Source organism: Homarus americanus, unplaced genomic scaffold (genome assembly GCF_018991925.1).
Source record: "Homarus americanus isolate GMGI-L3 unplaced genomic scaffold, GMGI_Hamer_2.0 scaffold18547, whole genome shotgun sequence".
NCBI classification, from domain to species: Eukaryota; Metazoa; Arthropoda; class Malacostraca; order Decapoda; family Nephropidae; genus Homarus; species Homarus americanus.
In genome coordinates, this window is record NW_024725521.1 from 570,530 (window position 1) to 594,140 (window position 23,611).

The following is a 23,611-nucleotide window of genomic DNA, read 5'->3' on the forward strand; positions in this document are numbered from 1 at the left end:
TGAAGTGCAGTCACCCCCCACAAGTAATCATCCAATGAATCCCATATTATTTTTTAGGAAACCTTGTCATAGCTATTTGTAAACTTTGTAATATGCAGTGCCTTCTAGCACTTACTTTTCACCCTTCTTTCAACACAGTATATATATATAAATTTTCAAGGTTTCTATCAGCAAAATTTAAAATGAATTGTCTGTTATTCTTAAACTGTAAATTCAGTTTCTCTTCATTAAAATAACAATCATCAAGATATCTAGTACTGTATAGGGGAAACTAGAGTCCACAAAATTATATGATTTAATATTCACTTCAATTTTCAATATTTAAATACTACAGTACATCCTGAAATTAGTCTTCATCTCCACACACAAATGCACATTTGTATATATAATGTACATATACACACAGGTATAGGACCATTCATTTGGCATGCTTGGGACCTGGAGGTTGCTAAATAGGTTTTTTCCACAGAATTTGGAGTGCCAGGCCTCAAATGAACAAAATGTACAGTAAACCCTCTATAAATGGCTGCAAAGCCTCTGTTCTGATCACTAGATTCACCTTTAAAAAGTAGCTTTAACTGTACACAGTAGCATTAAAACTTAAAATTGTAGAAACATAAACAGCAATAATGAAAGCATATAAATAGTAGTGATAATGAAAGCATAAAATGAGCAAAAAAGATACAAGTTAGTGTACAAACTGCATCACAGTTGCCCGGTACACGCCTTAGCAATGAAGCTCCGTTGCGGACCTCCGACCTCCGCACACGCGCCACCCAAAGATATATAAAACTTTATACCTTATGATAGTAATTCCTCCAATTTCTTTTGCACTTTTTTTATGTAGGATTGTGTGCATGTAAAAAAATAAAAATAAAATAAAATAAAATAAAAATAAATAAGAAAACCATTTGTATCTACCCAAAATTACGAGTTGAAAAATACTTTATACCATATGATATTTTTTCTTCACTTTCTGTATGTAAGAATGAATGTACTGTACAGTATATGTGATTGACTAAAGAAAATGAATAAAATTAGATATATGTACCCAAAATTACGAGGTGAAAAATAACCGTGACATATATCTCAGAGGTGGGGAATGGTTGGAAATATCCCATTCGCCCTGGGAATTACTTTTGGTGCTCATTTTAAATAATTGTTCCAGAACAGAGCCAGTTTTTGTTGTATTCTGGATACCAGGACATCGGATAAAAGGTCCCATTCCTGTGTGTGTGTGTGTGTGTATATATATATATATATATATATATATATATATATATATATATATATATATATATATATATATATATATATATATATATATATATATATATATATATATATATATATATATTTATATATATTGTACTTGTATATATATTATGGAATGTAGAATATAATTGGGCCACATGATTACTATAGTACTATACTGTATACTACTGTATATATATTTATTTATATTCATATCAAAATATCTAAATTCAACTTATATTTGAACACAATCCCTTGTAACAGCAATAAATATCCATGTATTATGCTCCACAATCATTTGTTAATAAAAATAATAATAATATTCAGACACCATAGTGTGTTCACTGAAAGCTTCCAACTGAGGCCTTGGCAAGGCGAACAGTCACGGGGAGTCACTACAATTCTTTTGTATTTAATCTATCATATTTATACAGTCCAGTACAGTACTGCATAATATTTTAAGGGATAATAATTTCCGCACTTATGGAAGCAAAAATTAGCATGTGAAATGCTCTGGTAATATGGCTATCAAAAAGAGAATAAGAAAATATTAAAAATTTTCATCGACATTCTGCACAATGCTGTGTAACATCACAGGGCGAGTGGTTTATGTCTCAGAATTTGTTCATCATGTTTGTGTTCTCTTCAAGACATTTATGATACCAGAGCATTTCACATGCTAATTTTTGCTTCCCCACATGTGAAAATTATCAGATATATAACATAGATTAGTTATTATCCCTTAGAACAGAGATTTTCAACCAATGTGCCGCGGGAGTTTAAATAGCATTTGGATACATTTTGACATTACTGGTACTTTTATGGAGCGCATAAAGAACCCTGGCATTGTTTTCACACACTGTTTCCTGCACAGAGGCCCTCATTTCAAAATCAATAGTACCTGAGCTCCAGAAAGTATTAGATGAGACGATCAAAATAGTTAACTATATAAAAAATAGGCCATTAAAATCAAGGTTGTTTTCAACACTGTGTTCTGCCATGGAGTCTGCTCACACACAACTTCTACTACGCACAGAAGTGAGGTGGTTGTCTAGAGGCCGGGTGCTTTTGCGGTTTTATGAACTAAGGGAGGAGCTTTTTATATTTTTGACATCAGAAGAGTCTGAGCTGGCTGACCTGCTTAGTAATGAAACCTGGTGCAATGAAGTTGCATTCCTGGCTGATATATTCTAAGCCTTGAACACTCTTAATAAGAGTATGCAGGGAAAGAATGAAAATAGTCTGACTTGTACTGACAAAGTTAGCTCTTTTAAGGAAAACTATCACTGTGGGAAGCCAGAATAAAAAAAAGAACAAAGTTGAAATGTTTCAACTGACAAAAGGTTGCAGACTGGACAAAAATCTTGTCAGTTTAATTCTACAAAGTTTGTCGCTACTGAGTAAAAACATTGAAAAGTATTTCCCATCACTTGATGTATCTTCCTTGGACTGGGTGAGAGATCCGTTTGTGGTAAGTGCGTGCGAGTCAGCAGGATTAACTGTTGCCGAAGAGGATGAGCTGACGGAAATCAGAAACGACAGAGGACTGAAACTGAAGCACCTATCAACACATATGACTTCATTCTGGTTGTCCCTTCAAGAGGAATACCCCATCATTACAAAGAAGGCAATTGAAGCACTTCTTCCTTTCTCAACATCGTATCTGTGTGAAGCTGGCTTCTCTGCCATGAACACAATGAAGAGCAAGAACAGGTCACAGCTTCAAACACTGGAGAACTTGAGGGTATGCCTGTCAACCATTCGACCTCAGACAAGGAACATCATGAGACTACACCAAGCACAGGTTTCCCACTGATATCTTTATGTAAGCAAAGGCCTTTTATTTTTACTCATGTTTGTATTTGAATACAACCTATATCTGAAAGTTTCATATTTTTTAATGAATGTCATCTTTTTCAATGACATCTTGTTTCAATGTGTAGTAATAACACATATGCATAAAACTTTCAAATTATTTTGAAAACCATGATCAACGATATAGTTTTGGCAATAAAATTAATAAATTATTAGTTTTTTAAAATTATGAACACATTCTTATCATTCATTTTCTTTTAAATGATCAAATCTATCCTTAAATACTGATGGTGTGCCTCGACCATTATAGTACCTGACTCACTGTGCATTGAGATGAAAAAGGTTGAAAATCACTGCCTTAGAATATCATAATACTGTATATAAAAAATATGATAGGTTAAATACAAAAGAATTGTAGTGACTTTTCCCATGTCCGTCTGCCAACTAGTCAGCTGCCTTGCTACAAACTGACCCTAGGCCTCAGTTGCAAGCTTCCAATGAACAGACTATAGTCCATGAACATCACAGCCAACTGCCCCTGGTGGAAGGAGTGTTCCTTATTGTTCTTATACACACACACACTAACCCTATTATCAAAAACATTCTAATATTAAAATAAAAATCAATTACAGCTTGTCCATACTGAGACAGTTTCTTAAGTTTCATTTAATATTTGGTTATATTCTAACAAATCCATTATTTCTATAATACTGTATTGATTGGGATAAAATAAACTGCTATTTGCACAAATATAATACAATGCATTGCAGTACTTGGCTCCAAAGCAATCTAACTATTAACTCAAATATGTAACATAATAAAGGCTTCACACTTATATCCACAGCAGATATAACTGTAAATTTGTGCGAGGAAAAAAATATGCAACTCTTCAACACAACAATTGTTGTTTTCTTTCCTAGTTTACAGTTAAACCATCTAAATCATATAAACAACAGTTAAAACCTCAAACACACACACTCCACATAACTTGAGTAATGACCACGGAATAGCTTTTTTTTTCTTAAATGGATGATGAAACCACACAAACATTCAACAGAGAATTTATAACAAAACACAGTACAGTATGTCCAATGATAGAATTTGATAAAATTATGTCAAAAGTATCAGACAGCTTTTTTTGTGTCTGTTGTCTTGTCCTCTATGGCCTTTTCACTATCACTGAGCTCTGTTTTCTCTATCTGTTTGGCTTCAATATCCCTTTCAGTTTTCTGCTCCTTCTTATTTTCTGTCTTCTTACTTCCATCAGACACTTTGCCTTCACCTCCACCTACCTCCTTCTTACTATTGTCACCTGGATCCTTGTCTTCTTCTTGAATATCAGTTTTCTTATCTTTCTTCACTTGTGAGTCTGTCTCTACTGTCTCAGTTCCTTGGTTGGTTGATGGTGGCTGGGGAACAGTTCCATTAGCAACAGGAACATCAGGGGTACCTGGAGTCACCTTTCCTGCTGGAGCTGTGAAGAAGTAAAGCTGCAAGAAAGAAAAAGTTGTAGTAGTAGTTGTCGATTCTTTTTATACCCCCAATGACCATTCCAGGCCACTCATGTCATTCTGCCATCTAAATCTAACCTAATCTAACCCAACCCAGACTAATCCATATATACAGTGATAAATCAAAAGACTATGTGCACAAGGTTTTTGGGGTGGCATCAAAAGGTCAAAGTACGTTTGTCTGTATCAGTGATTGCGTGGGTATATTATGCAAGTTAAGTATTTGTGTGTGTACTGGAATATGTGTGTGTTCATTACTGTATTTGTGCAAAAGAGTGTGTCTATACACTACAGTAGATTTTAATACTGGAGTCTACATGAAGCACAAGCTGTAGCAAACTGCATTAATACCTGTGTGAAAGGTCACCCAAAATGTGACCCAGCTCTCTCACAATGTCACAGTGTAAACAGGTCAAGAGCCTGCCCTCTCAGTCGACTACAGCCACTACTGTGAAAACTGGTGTCTCTGTTACATAATGCCCACTAATTGTGAATGTTTGGGTGCAATTCTTTATTCAAATGAGAAGGGAATATAAGATTCTATGCATTTCCTAAAGATGAAGAACTAAGTAATCTTTCCATTAGCTGGAATCTTCAATAGCTGAAAATTTTATTTTGAGCATTCCGGGAGATTCCAGGAAAACTCTCTTCATTCCAGGCATTTGAACAAATTTCCGAGATTGCATCATGTTTTTGGCATGGGGATGTGTGCCAGGCATGAGGGTGGGTAGGTTCAGAGTGCTAACGAGCTATGATTGACTACTACCGCCATGTGACTGCATGGAATGCCCATGATTGGCTGATGTATCTCACAGCCTATTTCCTCAAACTCTAGCATCATGAGACTCTTAGTTCATTGTCAACTGCCATTGTACAAGCTTGCTCATTCGCTCACAATGGGACCACTATGCAAATTTTTGGGTATAGAAACTGTGATGTTGCTGACATATCAGTTTAAAAAGTTTTCATTCATTGAAGGTGCTTGTTTGGAAGCCCTACTTGGCATTCTAATTATAATGCCAAGTTCCTACTCTGTAAAAGTGGGTTGGCAAAAGGAAAGGCATCCAACCATAAAACTTGCTTCAAATTTACCTGATGGCGACCAGGACACCATACCATCAGATAATTATGGTTAGCCGATGAAAGAGTGGAAAATGCCCATAAAATGGTAGTGGCGATGCTGTCCTCATTCTCACCACTTGTGTTATTTCCTGCTAAATCTGATCAAACCCAAAATAAAATACAAGAGAAATTATTGATAATCTGGCTACTAAAATATTTGTAAACTTACCATAAAGCCAAGAGCAAGGGTAGCATGAAGCACCAAGATGAATCCAGCAATACCAATTGCTACTTGTTTGGTATCGTGGGAGAGAGACGGCCACACTGTACGTACTAAAACACTGCCACTCAATACTGGTGCAACAATAGCAAGGCACCATTTGAACCAATCCTGTGGTACTAACCACAAAACCTGAAAATGATTTCAATTGAAATGCATAATCTTCAATACTAGTTCGAACAAATAAAGCCATAAGTTACATACGATAATGTACAATCTTACATAAATGACAATATTGTATATATTTATTGTTTTATCTAGCATATAACATTTCTTCCAGGAACAAGCATTCTTCTAGTGCATGAAAGAAATCAAATATTGCACACACAAAACTGCACATAAATATTAAACAGAAATGTGTACAATGGTATATATTTTTAGGTACAGTACTTACAGACACTGGCACAAATATGGCGAGGGAGTAACCATAGATGCACAGAAGTTCAAGAAGTGATATCTTTGCTCGTGATCCTCGCCACACCAACAATCCCCAAACAGCAAGTGGTATCAACCACGCATATGCAAAGATGGCAGAAGCAGCAAATGTAACTGTTGTGGGGTGGGGGGAGGCCAGAAAGACATAATTTCAATTTAATTCACATTGAATTTGGTACAAGTTATGTTGAGAAGCTTAAATCTAGAAATTAAATTATCTACCAGTGCATTCTGTACTGAAACAGTAAAATTTTTGCATTTTATGACATTTAGAAATGTTGGCATGTCTTCACTTCACAAAATTATGGCCACTAAATAGTAAAAGAAAATGACCAATCATTAACATTTGTTATATACAGTACTGTACCAGCATATCAAAAATTTTCACTTGAAAAAATTCACTTTCAGTTTGAAACTGTACTAAATTATAAATATATTGTAAATAAAATGATATAAGAATTAATTACAGTAAGTATCTGCCAAACTGTATGGGAAAAATCTGTGTTGTAAGTTCTCTACAGATAATTGTTTAAATATATACACTTCAAAATCCTAAAATTCTTACCATCTCAGAACTAAATATATTATTTTGGGGTGAATTTTCAAACAGTTGGAATTTTGTTATGACCAACAAACCCTAATACATATAGGATAAATGTTCCCAGACTACCAAAAACATTTTCTACAAAGAAGAAACTAGGATCAAAGTAAGTGAAGATCTCTGTTTTGGCAGTACAGTATAATATAGTATATATACAGTACTTAACATAAAGAAAATATAATACAGTATACTGTAAGATAATAATATACAAAGATGGATATGTCAGTATGTTGTACTGTATATTCATACCGTGGTGTAATCAGATTTTTAATCACTTTGGATATTTTAGATGTTCCAATTTTTCTGGTTAACTGGTATCTTTGGTGTCATAAAGAGTTGTACCAATCCAATATGCTTGTGTCAACTTACTAGTTGTTTCACCTTTGTCCACACATTCAACTATATCAAGAGCATTGCTAACAGTCATGCTGGTACTGCTGTACATCTTTCAGGCAAATACACTTAGCACAATGACAGGCCAAGTGTCATGACTGATCCTTTGTTTACAAATATCTCAAGCATACTATTGCAGTGTCTTGATGTGTGCAAAGACACACTTACTTTAACTCCCCTTAAATGAGTGGAATTTGAAGTGTAGCAAGATATTTTAAAACCTGTCTTTTTTACTATCAACTTCTCACTATGCCTTTTCTAAAATGGAAATCATTTCAGCCAGATGGAATTCGAAATCCAGTATAAGGATTGTACTGTACATCAGTCATGAAACAAAACAAGAATCATACTTAAAAGAGCACCTGGACTGGAAAAGGTTTTCCCCCTTTTTTTCCAATCACACAAAACCAAGGCTTGTACAGTATGGGAAAATGAAAAATGAATGGAATAATCTAAGGACTTTCTAATGGTGGAAAACTTGCTTTTTAAAGAGCAACAGGTCTTATTCAACTGGAAAGACAATAGTAGGTAGAGTACCAGAGTCTCCCAGAAAAAGGAAAGAAGCAGATCTCACAATGACCCACCCTCAAGTTGCCAACAGCTACAGGAACTGTACAATAGTGGTTTCTTGTTACTGAACACTACATGAATTAAACCCCAATGGGGGAACAGCAGAAACTAAGGTTAGAATGAAAATCAGATAAACTTTTCACTCTCATCAGTTTCTAAGATATTTCTATTGTTGTAATCTGACATTAAACATGTGACACGAGTCAGTTCTCGTTTTATCTTCTGTTCAGGACCCAATCTCTGACAGACTAATGATTTCTCAGACAACCCAAAACCTTATTTTACAACTACCTGTAGTACTGTACAAAAATGGGATGAGGCAGCTGAGTGGATAGAGTTTGCCTCCTGTCTTTGGGGTTGTTGGTTCAATCCAGTTTAGCTAGTTGCAAATGGGTACCCAACTTTAAAAGATGAATAAATGAAGGTGATGGCCACACTGCCTCCTTGCATGCTAAATGTTTAATACTGTATACAGTTTGCTATAAACACACTGTCTCTGAAGAGCAGTAAAACATAAAGAACCCATTTTTACTTTCAAGTTCAAAAGCAAAGTGTATTTTTTCTAGTGCAAATCAGTGCTTGTCTGGCATATAAATGAGTATTTTCCAATCAGCCAGAAACTTATATACTGTACTTCACTGCTGAAAGAAAATGGCCTTACCTTTACGAAATTCATATCTCCAAACATATGTCTCATTAGTTGGTGTGGCCAAATAGTTTGCAAGGTTACCCGTAATGGCTGTGGTGACTGCTAGTGTTGTGCAAATCCAGAAAGGGCCTGTAATGAATGCATAAATGGTCGTAAAACAGGAACCAAGTCTAGCTTCACAACAGACTAAAGTCTAATGAATTCACGTATATCAACAATCATTTCCCAATTACTGTATGACTTAGTTAAACCATATTCTCTTGACTTTAGACTTACCATAAATTTTTTCATATTAAATATTCAAGTTATTTTTACAGCTAACCCACACAGGAATGGAAAATGACCACAAAAAAGTGATGATGATGATGTTACTGAGCTGTTAATGTCTAGGTATGTATCAGTGACTGACTGGAGGTGGGAATCTTACTGATGAATCAACCTCAGAGACTAAAGTGAACAGTTATGAGGAACACACGTAATGAGAAAGTTGATCTCTCTGAATTTGTTTAATTTCCTCTGAGATGCACTACACCTGACCTACATAATTGGTTGTGTAGTAAAAAGTAATTCATCTGGAACTTACCATAAAGATCAGGATTTGGTCGAATATATGACTGTAGGTAACTGACACCAGGTTTTGGCACCATAGACCACAAGATTCTGTCACCAACTTGTTTACTTTCAACATCAAAAAATTGTTGGTAGAAGTCAAAGGTCCAGAATGATGCACCTGCCTTCAGTCCTGCTGGTTCTCCACCCTCACTATCACCCATGAGCTGCAATGTACACACATTTAACTTACCTATCAAGTCAGAATCTACAAATAATTCTGCTGCAAGCCTACATATTTTGTAGAAGAGAAATTTTTTTAACAAAATACTGCAATATGAAGGGTTGAAGCAGGAGCAGCCTGCAACCCCTACAATTGCATGGGCCCCAAGACATCACGGGGCCCCCAACTGATCAGTGAATCAACCTTTTCCTTAGTTATACTGTACTTTAAGGAGAAAAGTCCAACAAACCAACTGTAACTCTGCATCTGGTTCTGCAGAGAATCAGATGGAGAGATGAAATCCACAAATTTGTTGGGTAAGATGGAAAAGGCTAACAGCAAATAGGTCAGAGTGCAGGAATATGGGAAAGATCTTCATCCCTCATTGGACTAATACTGTACTATATACAGTAGGCTGATTATAATGATATTGTAACTAAGTCCCATTTCTTATTTTGTCCTAAGATTGTGAGAGGAAAGATTATTAATTAGAAAAAGGAATACTAATAATGCACATACAACAGTGCTGAAGTGCTGTAATAATTTTATAATGATTAAATTACTTCAGTAGTGATGTAACTGTACTCAAAGGTTGAGCCAAATGTTACCAAGCACCCTTTTCTTTGATATTGGTATTGCATAATCCCTCCAGAAAGTATCAATAACCTTTTCGTAGTTTAAATTCTGAAGCACAGGACAAAATATATTATATTGACAATATTGTTTCCTCTTTCCCCATGATTTGAAGTAATCTTTAAATAAATGCAAACTGCCTGTTTTTGAGTTGATTAGGGACCACCTTAAAGCAGTATCTTACTTCACCGGTCCCTCACCCTTGACTTGTCAGGTCCTAGACATGAAGTGATTGTGTAACATGCCCGAGTGCACGGAAATTCATGCTCTTGGCGTCAAGAATTCCGAACTAGGTTAGAGGTTGCTTGTGCACTGACCATAGTCTCGTATATACCGATCTTCATGAGCCTGGCGCATATTAAACTTGATAATTGTGTAATATAGTATTTGCATTTGTATATATTTCCAAGGAGTAATACGGACTTTTCAAAACATGAAGCAGGACAACCCAAATGGTGCTGAAAAGTGAATAGCTGCAAAAGAGAAAGTCAAAAGAATAGAATACTGTATGGAGATATGGATAATGCTCATTTCAGTCAGTTCTGCTATAACTCGATAGTTGTGTTCTTGTAAAACATCGTGTTATAAAAATTCGCGCAATAGAAATAACAGGGCTTATGGAGAAAATAGGGTTAGGTGCAGATTACTCAAAATAAAAAAAAATTGAGTAGTTAGCCTAACACAAAGGACAGCACAGTCTAAATAAATGTTACATTCATATCTAATGATGAAATCATACAGTAAATGTAACACTTTACCTTGAAAAAATATGAATATAACTTGATGGGGGAGAAGGGTGATTTTGAGGTTGATAACATCGAGCTTCTTTTCAAGTGTTATAGCCTTTCTTTTATGATCATCACCGGGAATGCGATCACCAGAACGCTTCTTGGAGATATTCTTCTTTAACATATTCACAGTTAATACCACAAAATTGGAGAAATAGTAAGCAAAAATCGCGTTACAGCAAACAAGCGTTCGCGTTTTACAAATATTCTTCTATTCATAAATCGCGTTAGAGCCAATTCGAGTTGTCAAAACATGCGTTATAGCAGAACTCACTGTACTATTATTTTTTAGATAACTACAGGTTTTCCAAACTGGGCTTGGTCCTGAGCACTGCACAATACTAAGACTCAACTGTATTTCAAATGAAGGAAATAAATTTTCCTCCTCTGTATGAGGGTTGCTGAAGTGTTTTGCTTTAAACATGCTGATTCAAGACTTAATCTCTGAATTTTTAATTATACATTTTCCATAAAGAGTTAAGATAACTCCTCAAAATTCCACCCTCAGGTAAAAGATCAATAATAAAGTTTGTAACACAAAAATGTATCCGCTTTTATTCATAATTCTATGAAAATTTATACAGTATAAGAACTATCTTACTAACCACTTATATAGCAACTGTCATTACAGAAAATACCCTTAGTGATGCTGATGCTTCTGTCAATATGGGCAAGAAAGTGGTGACCTAGGTTGCTCAATATTCTCTCTGGCTCATCCATCGACCCGCGCATACAGGCACGCACACACACAGATATATATTATAAACATTATAATGCATAAAATCACTTGTTAAGAACTCTGGCTCCCAACCCAAGGCTAAGCAGCATTGGTGAAGCAGTTATCTTCTGTAGCTGGCCAATAACAAGATAAATTTCCGAGGCATAGTTAACTTTTCTTACCTGGAGTTTATTACCCCACATACAGTCCATGTATTGTGGATAATGACATATTAGATACGGTATTAGCTATTAAGTTAGCATAAAATCAACAATAAATTGTTGCATTCATGTGATGAAAATCACATTCAATTCAATCTTGAATACTGTACTGTACTGTACACCACAGGCATTGCAGATAGTTGTTACAGACACTCATTTTAAATTAATTCATAAATATCTTTCAATAAAGTCTCTGTAGATAAATGAGCATACACCACCTTAACAATTACCCTCTTTTTATAAAAGTTTATCTTACATAATTTCACAATAACAATGTATAAATTATGAACAAAATATTCAGTTTAAAAATTCAAATAACAAAAACTGTCAGGAGCCCATTTCATATTACTGTACATATCATACTTTCTGCCTAAAGCTGCTTCATTACAGTACTTTATTTATGCTAGTCACCTGTGGTGCAGATTTGTGCATGCTCTGTTTACACTAGCCACAAGTGGTTTAGTCTAAATAAAGACTACCTGACCTAGAGTAAGGACTGTACAGTGCTTTGTATCATCAAAACACCATCAGGTAGGAGTTACAGTGAATACTTCATATCTGTGATTAACTCCAGGTAGCGTGTGGAGTTTGGTTACCGACCCCAGAGCGCCCAGCTGAGGATGGGGACAACAATAAAAAATACGGCGGACACGCGAGTGCAACAGAGCCATTGCACACATCATGCAAGGTTCATGAGTTATGTAGATATCAAATCCAGTACATATATATGATGTGCCAGGGTCATTAACAGTTTCTTCTACTTTCAGAGTCATTGGAGTTTTTATAGTGGAACTTGTGACATCTTTACAACATGTTTTTTCTTCTTCACTTAACTGACGTAATTCTTTGTCCAAGACACTTGTGTTTGAATTATGCTCCTTACAGTGTTCATACACAAGGTTTAGACCGGGTGAAAAATTATCTTGCATCCAAACTCCACCTCCTTGTCTACAGGCTACATTATCAATTGCTATCATGGCAGCATGTTGCAAAGGATGTCTATGTCTAGAATCCTGTGCAACAGTTACAACAAGTCCAGTTTGGCTGTTTATCACCACAACACCAACTGCTGGATTTCCCTCCTGATTTGCTCTGTTACCTAATTCTATTGCTTTATTCATGTGTTTAACAATTATCTCCATTTCTTCATGACTGAAGAAGCTGGAAGAAGAGAGCTGAGTCAGGTAGGAGTCTTCATGAAAGGCACATGGCCAAAATGGTGAAACTTTGTCATACATCTCACGAACTCTTGGGGCATATTTGGCTACTCTGGAGACACACACTCTATCCAGAAATATTGAAGTATCAATTTTCTTTTCCTTCAATTCAGCAAAAACTTTATCCGCATCCATTGTGTTGAGGAGCATAATATTATTACCAGCTGGTTTAACAGGAAGAATACCAAAGTCCTCAATAAAGCTAAGATAAACTAACATAACATCTTGTTTAATCTTTACTTCATTTTCCAATTTTTTATTCTCTGTCTCTCCCTCAGCTGCAACCAATTTCTTAACTCTTTTTAAATGGCTTAGAGTTGGGACTGGTAGTTTCTGAGATAGTTCCTTAACAGCACGTGAAGTGTACTGCTTCTCTTTCACTTGCAGAACAACTACTTGAGCAAGATCTACTAGTCCAGTTACACCTTCAGGGAGGACTGCAGCAACCTGAACCTCTGCTGGATGAAATGGCAACAAAAGGGTTGACTGGCCATCTTTTTTCCTTCTCTTAATCTCTGGTCCGATCTGCAAGTAACAAACTCCCTCACTCTTTTCCTCACTCTTGAAAGTATGTATAAATACACACAAACATATATGCATGCACATACAGTATGCACCTCTCTATATACCTCTACAGTGACAATATTCCAAAGTCCATTTCAATTTTCTCATATCTCAATACAATTTCTGAAAGGTCATTTACAATTAGAAGTGTCTAACTTCTGATAAATTGTCCATTTTCCAGACACACACTACAACTTTAGCAGACACTCTTGATTACAGTAGCTAGATCAGTCAATATAGAAATGTCTTCCATAAGATAGATATTAGTGTACAAGTACAGATGATATTCTTACTCTTATAAATTTAATAATTTTCAAACACCACTTGATTGAAAGTGAGAGAAAAATGGGAACTGTTAGTTTATGTTCAAATAATGCAGAGACTGTCCTACAACAATTACAAATCAAAGAAAAAAGTCACAAGAAAAAAGTCACATATAAAAAGGCACGGAAAAACCTAAGCTAAGCTAAGGTAACCTGACCTAACCTAACCTAATTTAACCTAATCTACGTGCAATGCCATCATATATATATATATATATATATATATATATATATATATATATATATATATATATATATATATATATATATATATATATATATATATATATATATATATATATATATATATATATATATATATATATATATATATATATATATATATTGTGTTGTCAATGTGTACAAGTCATGTGACTTTATTTCCGTCCACCAACAATTACATCACCCTGTAGAAACCTAAACCCCTTTTTCCCATAGGCCCTTTGTTTCTCCATCAGTGGATTCACCATCTACAGTTCTACAAAAATGCAAAGCTCATAGATGGTGAAGTTATTTGACAATCTTCAGTAACAAAAGCCAAGCATAAGAATACACATTATAAATATCTTTGGATATCAACAACTTTATTTTTTTTTTATCGAGAATTAGCCCACCCGGGCACAGGTCATCAGCCCACATCGGGGCCTAGGGGGCGAAAAAATAAGAATAGAAAGAAATTAAAAATAGAAAAGAAAAAGGTTACCGTATATTAATCTACACCACGAAGATGCCGGAAAACCAGCTTTTTAAAGTGAGACATTGTATGAGCATGGAAACACAGAAGAAGGCAGAGCATTCCACAGTTTGGTTGTGTGAGGAAAGAAGGATGCACTGTAACAGGTTATTCTAGTGTGACCAACATCCACAGAGAAACGGTGGGCACCGCGGGCAAGACGTGTGTTAAGAGCCCATGGCCTTGCCGGCAGTCACAGGATGCCAAATCCACCGAACATTGCCCGTTAAAGTACCTGTAAAAGAGAGAGTGAAGCAACATTGCGGCAAAGAGAAAGGGAAGAAAGATTGTCAACTAAAGGAGGAGAGTCAATAAGATGAAATGCCTTTGATTCCACCCTATCTAACAGTTGGACAGAAGAAGAGCCACCCCAGATATGAGAGCAGTACTCCAAGTTAGGATGAATGAATCCCTTATATACTTGAAGCAACTGCTCCGGAGTGAAGTAGCTACGACATCTGTACAGCATTCCCAACTTTTGGGAGGCAGCTTTAGCAATGTTGAGGATGTGTGACTTCCATGACATATTAGAGGAAATGGTGAGGCCTAGCATATCTATAAGAATTTGGCAGAATGAGAGCATCCTGAAATGTAATTGGTGGGAGACAATATAATTTAAAAAGTGTAATTGGTAAATAGTGAGTTTTATTACTATTGAATTTAACAAGTTTCTACATCCCTATTCGGAGATGCTGCACAGATCCGCATTGATAGATGTAATGATATCATCTCTAGAAACAGATCTAGTTTGAGAGTTAGGAGGAAGGGGAAAATGTGAAAAAGAGTGAAGAGTAGAATCATCAGCATAAGAATGGATAGAATTAGTTGTACTGTAGTGTGAAGTAAATCATTGATAAAAAGAAGGAAGAAAGTAGGTGAAAGAACAGAACCCTGTGGGACACCACTACAATATAGGTAGAGAAAGAGCGAGAGATCAATCCCTCGACAATAACTGCCATGTATCGGTTCTCAAGGAAGCTAGAGATTAGAAAACAAAGTGGGGGAGAGAAACCATAAGAGGGAAGTTTAGAAAGCAAAGACTTGTGCCATACCCTGTCAAATGCTTTGGAGATGTCGAGGGCCACGATGAAAGTTTCCCCATAATCGATAAGAGTTGGCCTGGGTCACCCATAAAAACACAATCTTAAGAGAAGTAAAGACTGCCCTCTCTCTCTCACTGATGGTTCTGTACTGTGGCCATGTTCGTGCTACAGCATCACCTGCTGGTCTTTCACATCCTCTTGAATTCCACTTTGTCCTTTCATTAACTGTTATTCTGCTATTCATATTTTTCCTGTTTGAATAATTTGTGCCTTTTCTGTCTTCTGTCCAATTTGTACGCACTTGTTGAGGCAGCTTTCATTCTTGCCAAACGTGCCTGCTTCTCATTTTAAGTAAATAGCACCTGCTTGACTGAGTTGGAGGTGGCCAAAATATATAAAATTCTAAATGAGATCACCAGGGTGGACAGTTCCAGTTTCCAGAGACAACAATGGGTGTAGATGGGTAAAAACAATACTTCAGGTACTGTACATTGCAGATATATTACAGTACACACTTATGTTTCCTTCAAAATAATAACAAATACAGTACTGTACAGTAATTCCAACAACTTTCATTTTCATGACCTTAAATACCTTACAGAGGGCACAAATTACACAAGACATCAATGCAATATTTGTGTGATAAAAATGGTAACATAAAAATCTATACTGTATATAAAAGCAAATAAATTGAAGAAAAAAATACACTGCTCTAATCTAGCTATGGGAAGAGGGCAAGCAGCCACCAACACTACGCACCCACTACAGTAAGGTTTTTGTCAACCAGATATCAATTTTATAAAATACTGTACATTTATTCTATTTTATGAGGGATTTGAACATTCTAAATATGAAAATAAAGAATATAGATTTTTTTTCATTAAATTTTCCTCATACTGTACAGTACGTACTGTATTACATGAGATTACTGTATATGAAAATAACATTAAATTGGACAACTAGGAAACTGGCTCAGTAACTGTGTGAGGTGGTGGTGTAAGTGGTAAGTCTACTTGTCTTCATTTGAGTTTGAAAGGTACAGTATGTTATTTGTAGACATAAAAACATTTTGAATGAGTGTGAAAGAATAATCAAGTCCAGTAAGTTGGTGAACAGGTATTTGCAGAAACTAATAGTATATAACCAAACTGACACAAATAGTATATTACTGTACATGCTTTCCTTGGATTTACAGTATGTTCATAACAGTATACAGTATTTTATTTATGTAATTACCGGCAAACATTTTATGGAAGCCTCACTGTCCTAAACTTTTCAGTTAATAGATATTTTACTGTACCAAATACTGTATAATGACAAACAAAACAAACCACCAAATCAAATCTATTCTAATTAAGCTAAATTTGGTTTGCTTGGTTAGTCACATGTCAGTACTATTGGTATAAAAATACTCCACAAAACAAAATAACAAGTAAAGGGATTCAGGGTAATATATGTGTCCATATTAAAACAAACTAAAACTCAGTTATCTCCTTTGAGAATTTGTTACAAATCATTGTTTGATATGTGGTAGTAACTCACCTTCTCCTGCTCTTGTTCATCTGTGGCTGAGTCAGGGTACTCTGTGAAGTGAATGGTTTGCTCATGTTGGCTGCTGCTCACAACTGCTGGCTGGGTACGAGCTTCACCAAAATCTGTTGGTGGTAATAGATCACTACGAGGTAGCCGATAGTAACGTAACATAATTTATCAGAACTCAAGCACAGTATGTCATTTTTTAATTGGGGATTATATGTTACAGCATTAATAAATGCCAAATGATATGAATTTCAATTATTGCAATGAATAGCTGCATCAAGAACAGCCCAAACAGAAAAATTGCATTTAAATATTGAGGAAACGAAAATATTTTTAGATTTGTGAAATAAAAATAAAGGAATGAAGTATGAAACCCCATTGCCCAGTCAAGGTGATGTCAAGTGACCTTCAGTATTTTCCACCCAAAACACCCCTCAGCAGACCATGCTTTGTTCTTAGGCATTCTTAGACAGTTACTTGGTCCAATCAAAATCAGAGCAAATGCTATAAACAGCAACTTGACCAGACAAAAACTTGAGAATCATACAACAAACTTCACATTTTCCTGCCAGTAAAGAAACCCATCAAGAGAGAAGGAAGGGGTTGTGCTCCACTTAACTCTTACCTCAGCCAAGAAATGGGATATACTGTACCAGTAATAAATCAAGCTATTGATTTGTAGCCCAAAGATCATTTGTTAATTGACCTGTGAGATTCCAATTACAAATGGGATGGAGGAGTTATGTGTTAAGAAATAAGTTTAAAGAACTTTAGCCTGGATATAATCCTTAAATCAAACATTAGTCACAGTTACTACTTTGTGGCACATAATGTGTTCTGAAGTAAAATTCATCACTTATTTATCGGGTCTAGCCCTTTATTCAATACACTACCAACACAATAAAACATGCCCATAAGAACCATGCTTTCAACAACTGTTATTCTGATACAGAACCTCCAAACTAACCCAAATTACAGTTCCTTCACTTCTACAACTGTAAAGTCAGGTACCCATTTACAACTGGATGAACATGGAGTGCCCTGGGCAAGAACCAGCAAGCCTTGGGACAGGTGAATGCTATATCCAATAGCAAACAACAAGAATACTTTATACAGTACAGTATAGTCTGCATTTACGCGGTCAATTGAACCCGTGGAGGTCCGCGTAAACCGAGAATCGCGTTAACGAAATAACAGAACATGTGGGATTAATTGAAATAGAGACTGGGCCGACTCCCAAACTCCACTTTTTCCGACACAATACGTACTTTGTAGTAAAAATAACATCATAATTTTATGATGGTATTGATACACACATAATATCTAAATAAAAAACTACAAATCTAAAGGTGTTTAAGACTTACGTTAGTACAAGAGATGGGTCGGCACACGTGGATAGCGGCTGGTTCCGAGGCAGAGGGCAGATTAGTGGCTGTGGTTGTGGTGGGTTGCGGGTTAAGAAGTCCGTAATACTACGTTGACGACTAGCATTGATGTTGTCGTGATAGATCTGGACATACAGCTCCATAATTTTCGACAGAAGGTTATTAGACACTTCATACCGATGTTTGACTGTCTTTGTCAAGGATGAGCTTAATTTTCTCCCCCAACTCGATGATTTCCTTCACATAATCATGGCTTGGTCCAGGTAATTCAAGGTTTTTCTGGGGTGGTGGGGGTCCAGCGGAAGCCATTGTGAAAGGAATAGCGGGCACAAGAGAGAACTGCATACGAGGACTGAGAACAATGAGACTGGCCCGGCAGGGCACGTCATGTTACATTAGACCAATCACAGCTAGCGGCGGAGGGAACGCGTGGGTGGTAAGGATGCGTGGCCCAATCACAGTCCGATACGTCATATGACGTCAGCGATAACATAAGAGCGACCTAATGTGCACCCTGCCCGCGCCGCTTCCTGCGTAAATGATGCAATGACCCGCGTAATTCAAAATTTTCATTCTGGCAAGGTGCCGTGTAAATGACCAAACGTGTAAACCAAATCCACGTAAATCAAGACTATACTGTATGGTCGAGACAGAATTCTGATTGGCAAAAAGTCTTAAGTACAGTAACTTAAATCCAATTATTAATGACCTGCTTGTAAAAGTTTTGTCCAATACAGTAACGTCCAGCTTGTAAAAGTTTTATTTAAGACATTAATATATTTTTTTTTCATAAAGAAAACAATGCAGATTACCCTACTGAGTATTATTTACATCAGTAATCCCATTAAACTGAAAAATGAAGACCATATGAAAATTTTTAAAGATGTGAGTACAATACATAATATTACCTTGAAACTGAAGGTCCATCCCAAGCTCATCCGATCCATTCTGAAAAAAGCACATAGAATAGTAGCCAAATACAGTAAGAAAAACCGGTATTATTTCACTTGTTACCACTACACCATCTCAGGAATTTTATAGTTTCAGTCAGTAGGTTTGACAATTCTAAGACACGTTTCTTCAATGGCATTTCTGGCGGAAATTACATTTAAGCGAGATATTTAACATTTTATTATGTATGTTCATACGTGGTGGTACACACACAAAACATCGAACAACTGTGGAGCTCCCCAGTTGGGTTAGGGTTTTGTTTTTCCGATGTTTTTTATGTGTTTTGAACACTTTTTAACTTGATTTTTGTAGCAAATCTCTAGATTGTGATATGGGAGGGGGAATGGGTGCTTATCTCAGAAACTATTGATTTGCATCAGAAATGAAGGTTAAATTCGTTCATAACACATCAAAAACCACCAGAAAAACATTTTCAGCTTCAATTTCGCCGAGTGGCAACAAGTGAAATTTTACCGAAAAAGCTACTCTATAATTTTTTCAATGATCTGTCATCCCAGCCACAAAATACAAGACTGACCTCACATTACCTATGTGGCATTTAGTAAAGGTTCACGAGAGGATCATCACTATTTCTTAACGATTTGGTGAAATCTTCACTGATATTAATATAAGCATCTCTTCATATATGATCTCTTAACTTACAATTCTTCAGTTTGTTTACAATTGACCCACTCAGCACGACTGTACTATCATGTCAACAAAAAATGTGAAATTACACCATGATGCTTCAACAAAGTTGCTTTCATTGGTACCAGATATCAAAGCACGTACATACTTTCTGTTTAATATGACGGGGGTTCAGCCCCGGCTCGTAAATTAGGAAAGGTTAGGTAGGTTGGTATTATTTTACTTTCGGACATAGTGCCCCCGAAAGTTATAAACTACTGAAACATTTAGATCTCGCTATTTTGAGCATTTGAACCCCAGATATACATGGCGGAAATGGATAATAGCGACACAATTGATTTTAATTGATTTTAAGTAGTTTTCAGTCTTCGTCTGTGATGAGGTATTACAGTGAGTTCTGCTATAACGCGTGTTTTGATAACGCGAATTTGCTCTAACGCGATTTATGAATTCGGAACAATATTTGTATAACGCGAACGCCTGTTTGCTATAACGCGATTTTTGCTTACTATTTCTCCAATTTTGTGGTATTAACTGTGATTATGGTAAAGAAGAATATCTCCAAAAAGCGTTCTGATGATAGAATTCCCGGTGATTATCGTAAAAGAAAGGATATAACACTTGAGAAGCTCGATGTTATCAACCTCAAAATCACCCTTCTCCCCCATCAAGTTACATTCATATTTTTTCAAGGTAAAGTGTTACATTTACTGTATGATTTCATTATTAGATATGAATGTAACATTTATTTAGACTGTGCTATCCTTTGTGTTAGGCTAACTACTAAATTTTTTCGATTTCGAGTAATCTGCACCTAACCCTATTTTCTCCATAAGCCCTGTTATTTCTATTACGTTATTTTCTATAACACGATATTTTACAAGAACACAATTATCGCGTTATAGCAGAACTACCTGTATCTGAGCATTATGCATGTGCAATGTTGACTGACGTCATCCAGTCGTGACCAATGAGGTATCGATATCATCACGCAAAATTTTTCGACCAATCACATTTGATTTTTTCAAAGGAAGCAGTCTGGGTAATTTCATTGACCAGTTTCACAATGGCCGTGGTGGAGGTTGGTTGTCATTTGTGCTCCTACGATTATTTTTATGTTATTGCCGAGTTTAAAGAGAACGACGATCATTCTATCCAATTCTTACGTATCCCCGGTCCTTCCACTTCAAACTAAGATATTGTACCGAAAGTAAAATTATACCCCTGAAACACTTAGGTAAGTTCAAGATAGGCCTACAAGGGATTCAGGGGCGGAACCCCCCGTTAGGGGTCAGGTTCGGCCTACCGGGGGTCTGGGGGCGGAGCCCCCTGCTAGGATTTAGGTTTGGTCAGATGATTCGACTTCGTTTTCTCCCCCACCCAAAAACCCAGATTTCACAAGCTTTCCCCCATTATTGTTTTGGGGGCAAAAATTTGCAATTTCCGCCAAAAATGAAGGTCAGATTCGTTTAAAACAACAAAATAGACTGGAAAAACATAATGGTTAACCCCGAGGGATCTTTCGTTGGTTATCTGCTGTTCTATTAGATTCTGTGCATTGTCGTATCGTTTATTATTACTATCATCCAAAGAACTTGTGGAAAAAATAAAACCAAATCTAAAACATTCCTTCTGGTGGTAGCGGTTTCCTCATAAAATACCCATACAAAGGTTAGTTATATATATATATATATATATATATATATATATATATATATATATATATATATATATATATATATATATATATATATATATATATATATATATAAGGAAATTTTAACTCCACGACGTAGTTTACTAAATATTGAAGAAAAAAACTGATGACGTTGACACCTTTCGTCTTATGTTTACTCTATATCAGTTTATTTTGTATAGTCCTTTTTTATTGCTTTAAGTCTACTCATTTAAACTTTCATGGAAAAGTAACTAGAAAATCCCTCAAATCTAACTTAAATTAAGGCCTACCTGTAAGTCCAGCACCGCGAAGTCTTTCGACGCCGCCATGGTGGAGAATAGATGACGTTCATGTCAACAAACGGACTGTTATCAACACTACTGTACGGGATCACAATAACTAGCTACAGCTTACTGATGGATATACTACATATAATTTAGTCAAGATTAATCAGTGAATAGTCACATGAGAATAAATATAAAGTGTGTCATGTGTAATGATGCAAGAATAAGGTAATGTACAAGAGAGAACTACCAGTTTAATCTCTCGTATAATGCATAAAGAGAATACTTTTTACTGGTACAGTAAATATTTCATATATACTCGTATATTTAGATAAAATAGTTTTTGCGTGTTTTTAATTTCTGATTGTCGATTAATCCCCTAAAAACTGAAAACATGTACTATTACAAAGTTCTGAATAAAGCCACGACCACATGTACACTTAGGTAGGTAATGTGAGTAATTTATTTGTCTTCTCTTTGACTCTTATCCCTGTGATTTCAATGCAATTATGCATAGCATCAATAACTTCATAACAGTGATAACACATGATAGGCTTACACCAGCAGTGTCAAGTTGCCAACTACCACGGGAACACCAACCGGCACTCTCATTTGACACAATCGCACGATAAAAACACACAAACAAAATAGAAGAAACAGAAAGGAAAACAAGCAGAAAAGCGACAGACAAGGAAGCAGAACAAATAGATTAATAAAGAGACAGACAAACAGCCAACGAAAGAGACAAAAATAGCAGGCTGAATAACAAGGCAAAAGAAGAACAAGCAGATAGAGAAAGAGTGAGACAAACTGAATAAGACTCCCATCTCTCGGTAAGACCTTCACTAATACAACAAGACGTTTCTTAACAGGGTAAGACCCTTCTTTATTAGGCACCTTCCCTCATTATGTAACACCACCATAAGATAAGACTTAAAGACTTACTCAACCCTTCAGTTGTCTAAGTACAGTACAAACATTGTATACCTGCACTGTCTATGTATACGAACATCTAGTATCTCTCAAACCAATGTGAACTCGCATGACGATTTTGTTGGATAAATATCTATACTATATAATATTATGATATTAATCTATCTCTACCATCTGCCACCTGTTAGCGTTTGTGACCTTGAACATCATTATTTCACGATATGTCGATTAAAAATATATATTTCATCGTCAACATAAACGCAGTGTATTTATCAGTCCCCAATCTCTAATAAACTGATTAACACGCATTGAAACAGAGAGGAGATGTCTTACATAATTATTAAATTTCTGATCCACAGCTTTTAGCTGCAGAAAAATTCGTGTTTTGGCTGCTGGAGAGTTTCAGTTTGATGAACTGCAAAATTGTTTAATAAAAACACATTAATCTGACGTAGTTTTACGTTCTGGTTTAAAAGATATATATTTTTTCTTGGAGCGAATAGTAGAAAGTTAAGTTAGAATAGATTAGAATATAGTGTTATGATTTACTTATTATTGTAAGCCTCGATCAGAGTAGAACGGTCTAGAATCTCCCAGGCGTCTCTCGGTGA

General features: G+C 35.9%; 1 protein-coding gene across 1 annotated transcript; it reads right to left on the bottom strand.

Moving 5' to 3' along the window:
- On the bottom strand, window positions 1–22,173 carry LOC121865231. Its single transcript, XM_042364586.1, has 9 exons — window positions 22,074–22,173; window positions 19,415–19,454; window positions 17,125–17,237; window positions 12,233–13,444; window positions 9,154–9,346; window positions 8,583–8,699; window positions 6,317–6,471; window positions 5,872–6,054; window positions 1–4,559 (listed from the first exon to the last, which is right to left on the bottom strand). Exons 1-9 carry the CDS (start codon window positions 22,110–22,112, stop codon window positions 4,194–4,196), a joined length of 2,418 nt encoding a protein of 805 aa, XP_042220520.1. The 5' UTR covers window positions 22,113–22,173; the 3' UTR covers window positions 1–4,193.
- Between the last annotated feature and the right edge of the window lie 1,438 nt (window positions 22,174–23,611).

Bases quoted from the DNA above. Each gene is read 5' to 3' on its own strand.
- LOC121865231 (XM_042364586.1), bottom strand. From the start codon at position 22,112: ATGGCGGCGTCGAAAGACTTCGCGGTGCTGGACTTACAG. The intron at 17,238-19,414 runs GTAATATTATGT...TACCACCAACAG, and splicing joins GATGGACCTTCAGTTTCAAG to ATTTTGGTGAAGCTCGTACC. The intron at 4,560-5,871 runs GTAAGTTTACAA...TCTTTCTTGCAG, and splicing joins CCCTTGCTCTTGGCTTTATG to CTTTACTTCTTCACAGCTCC.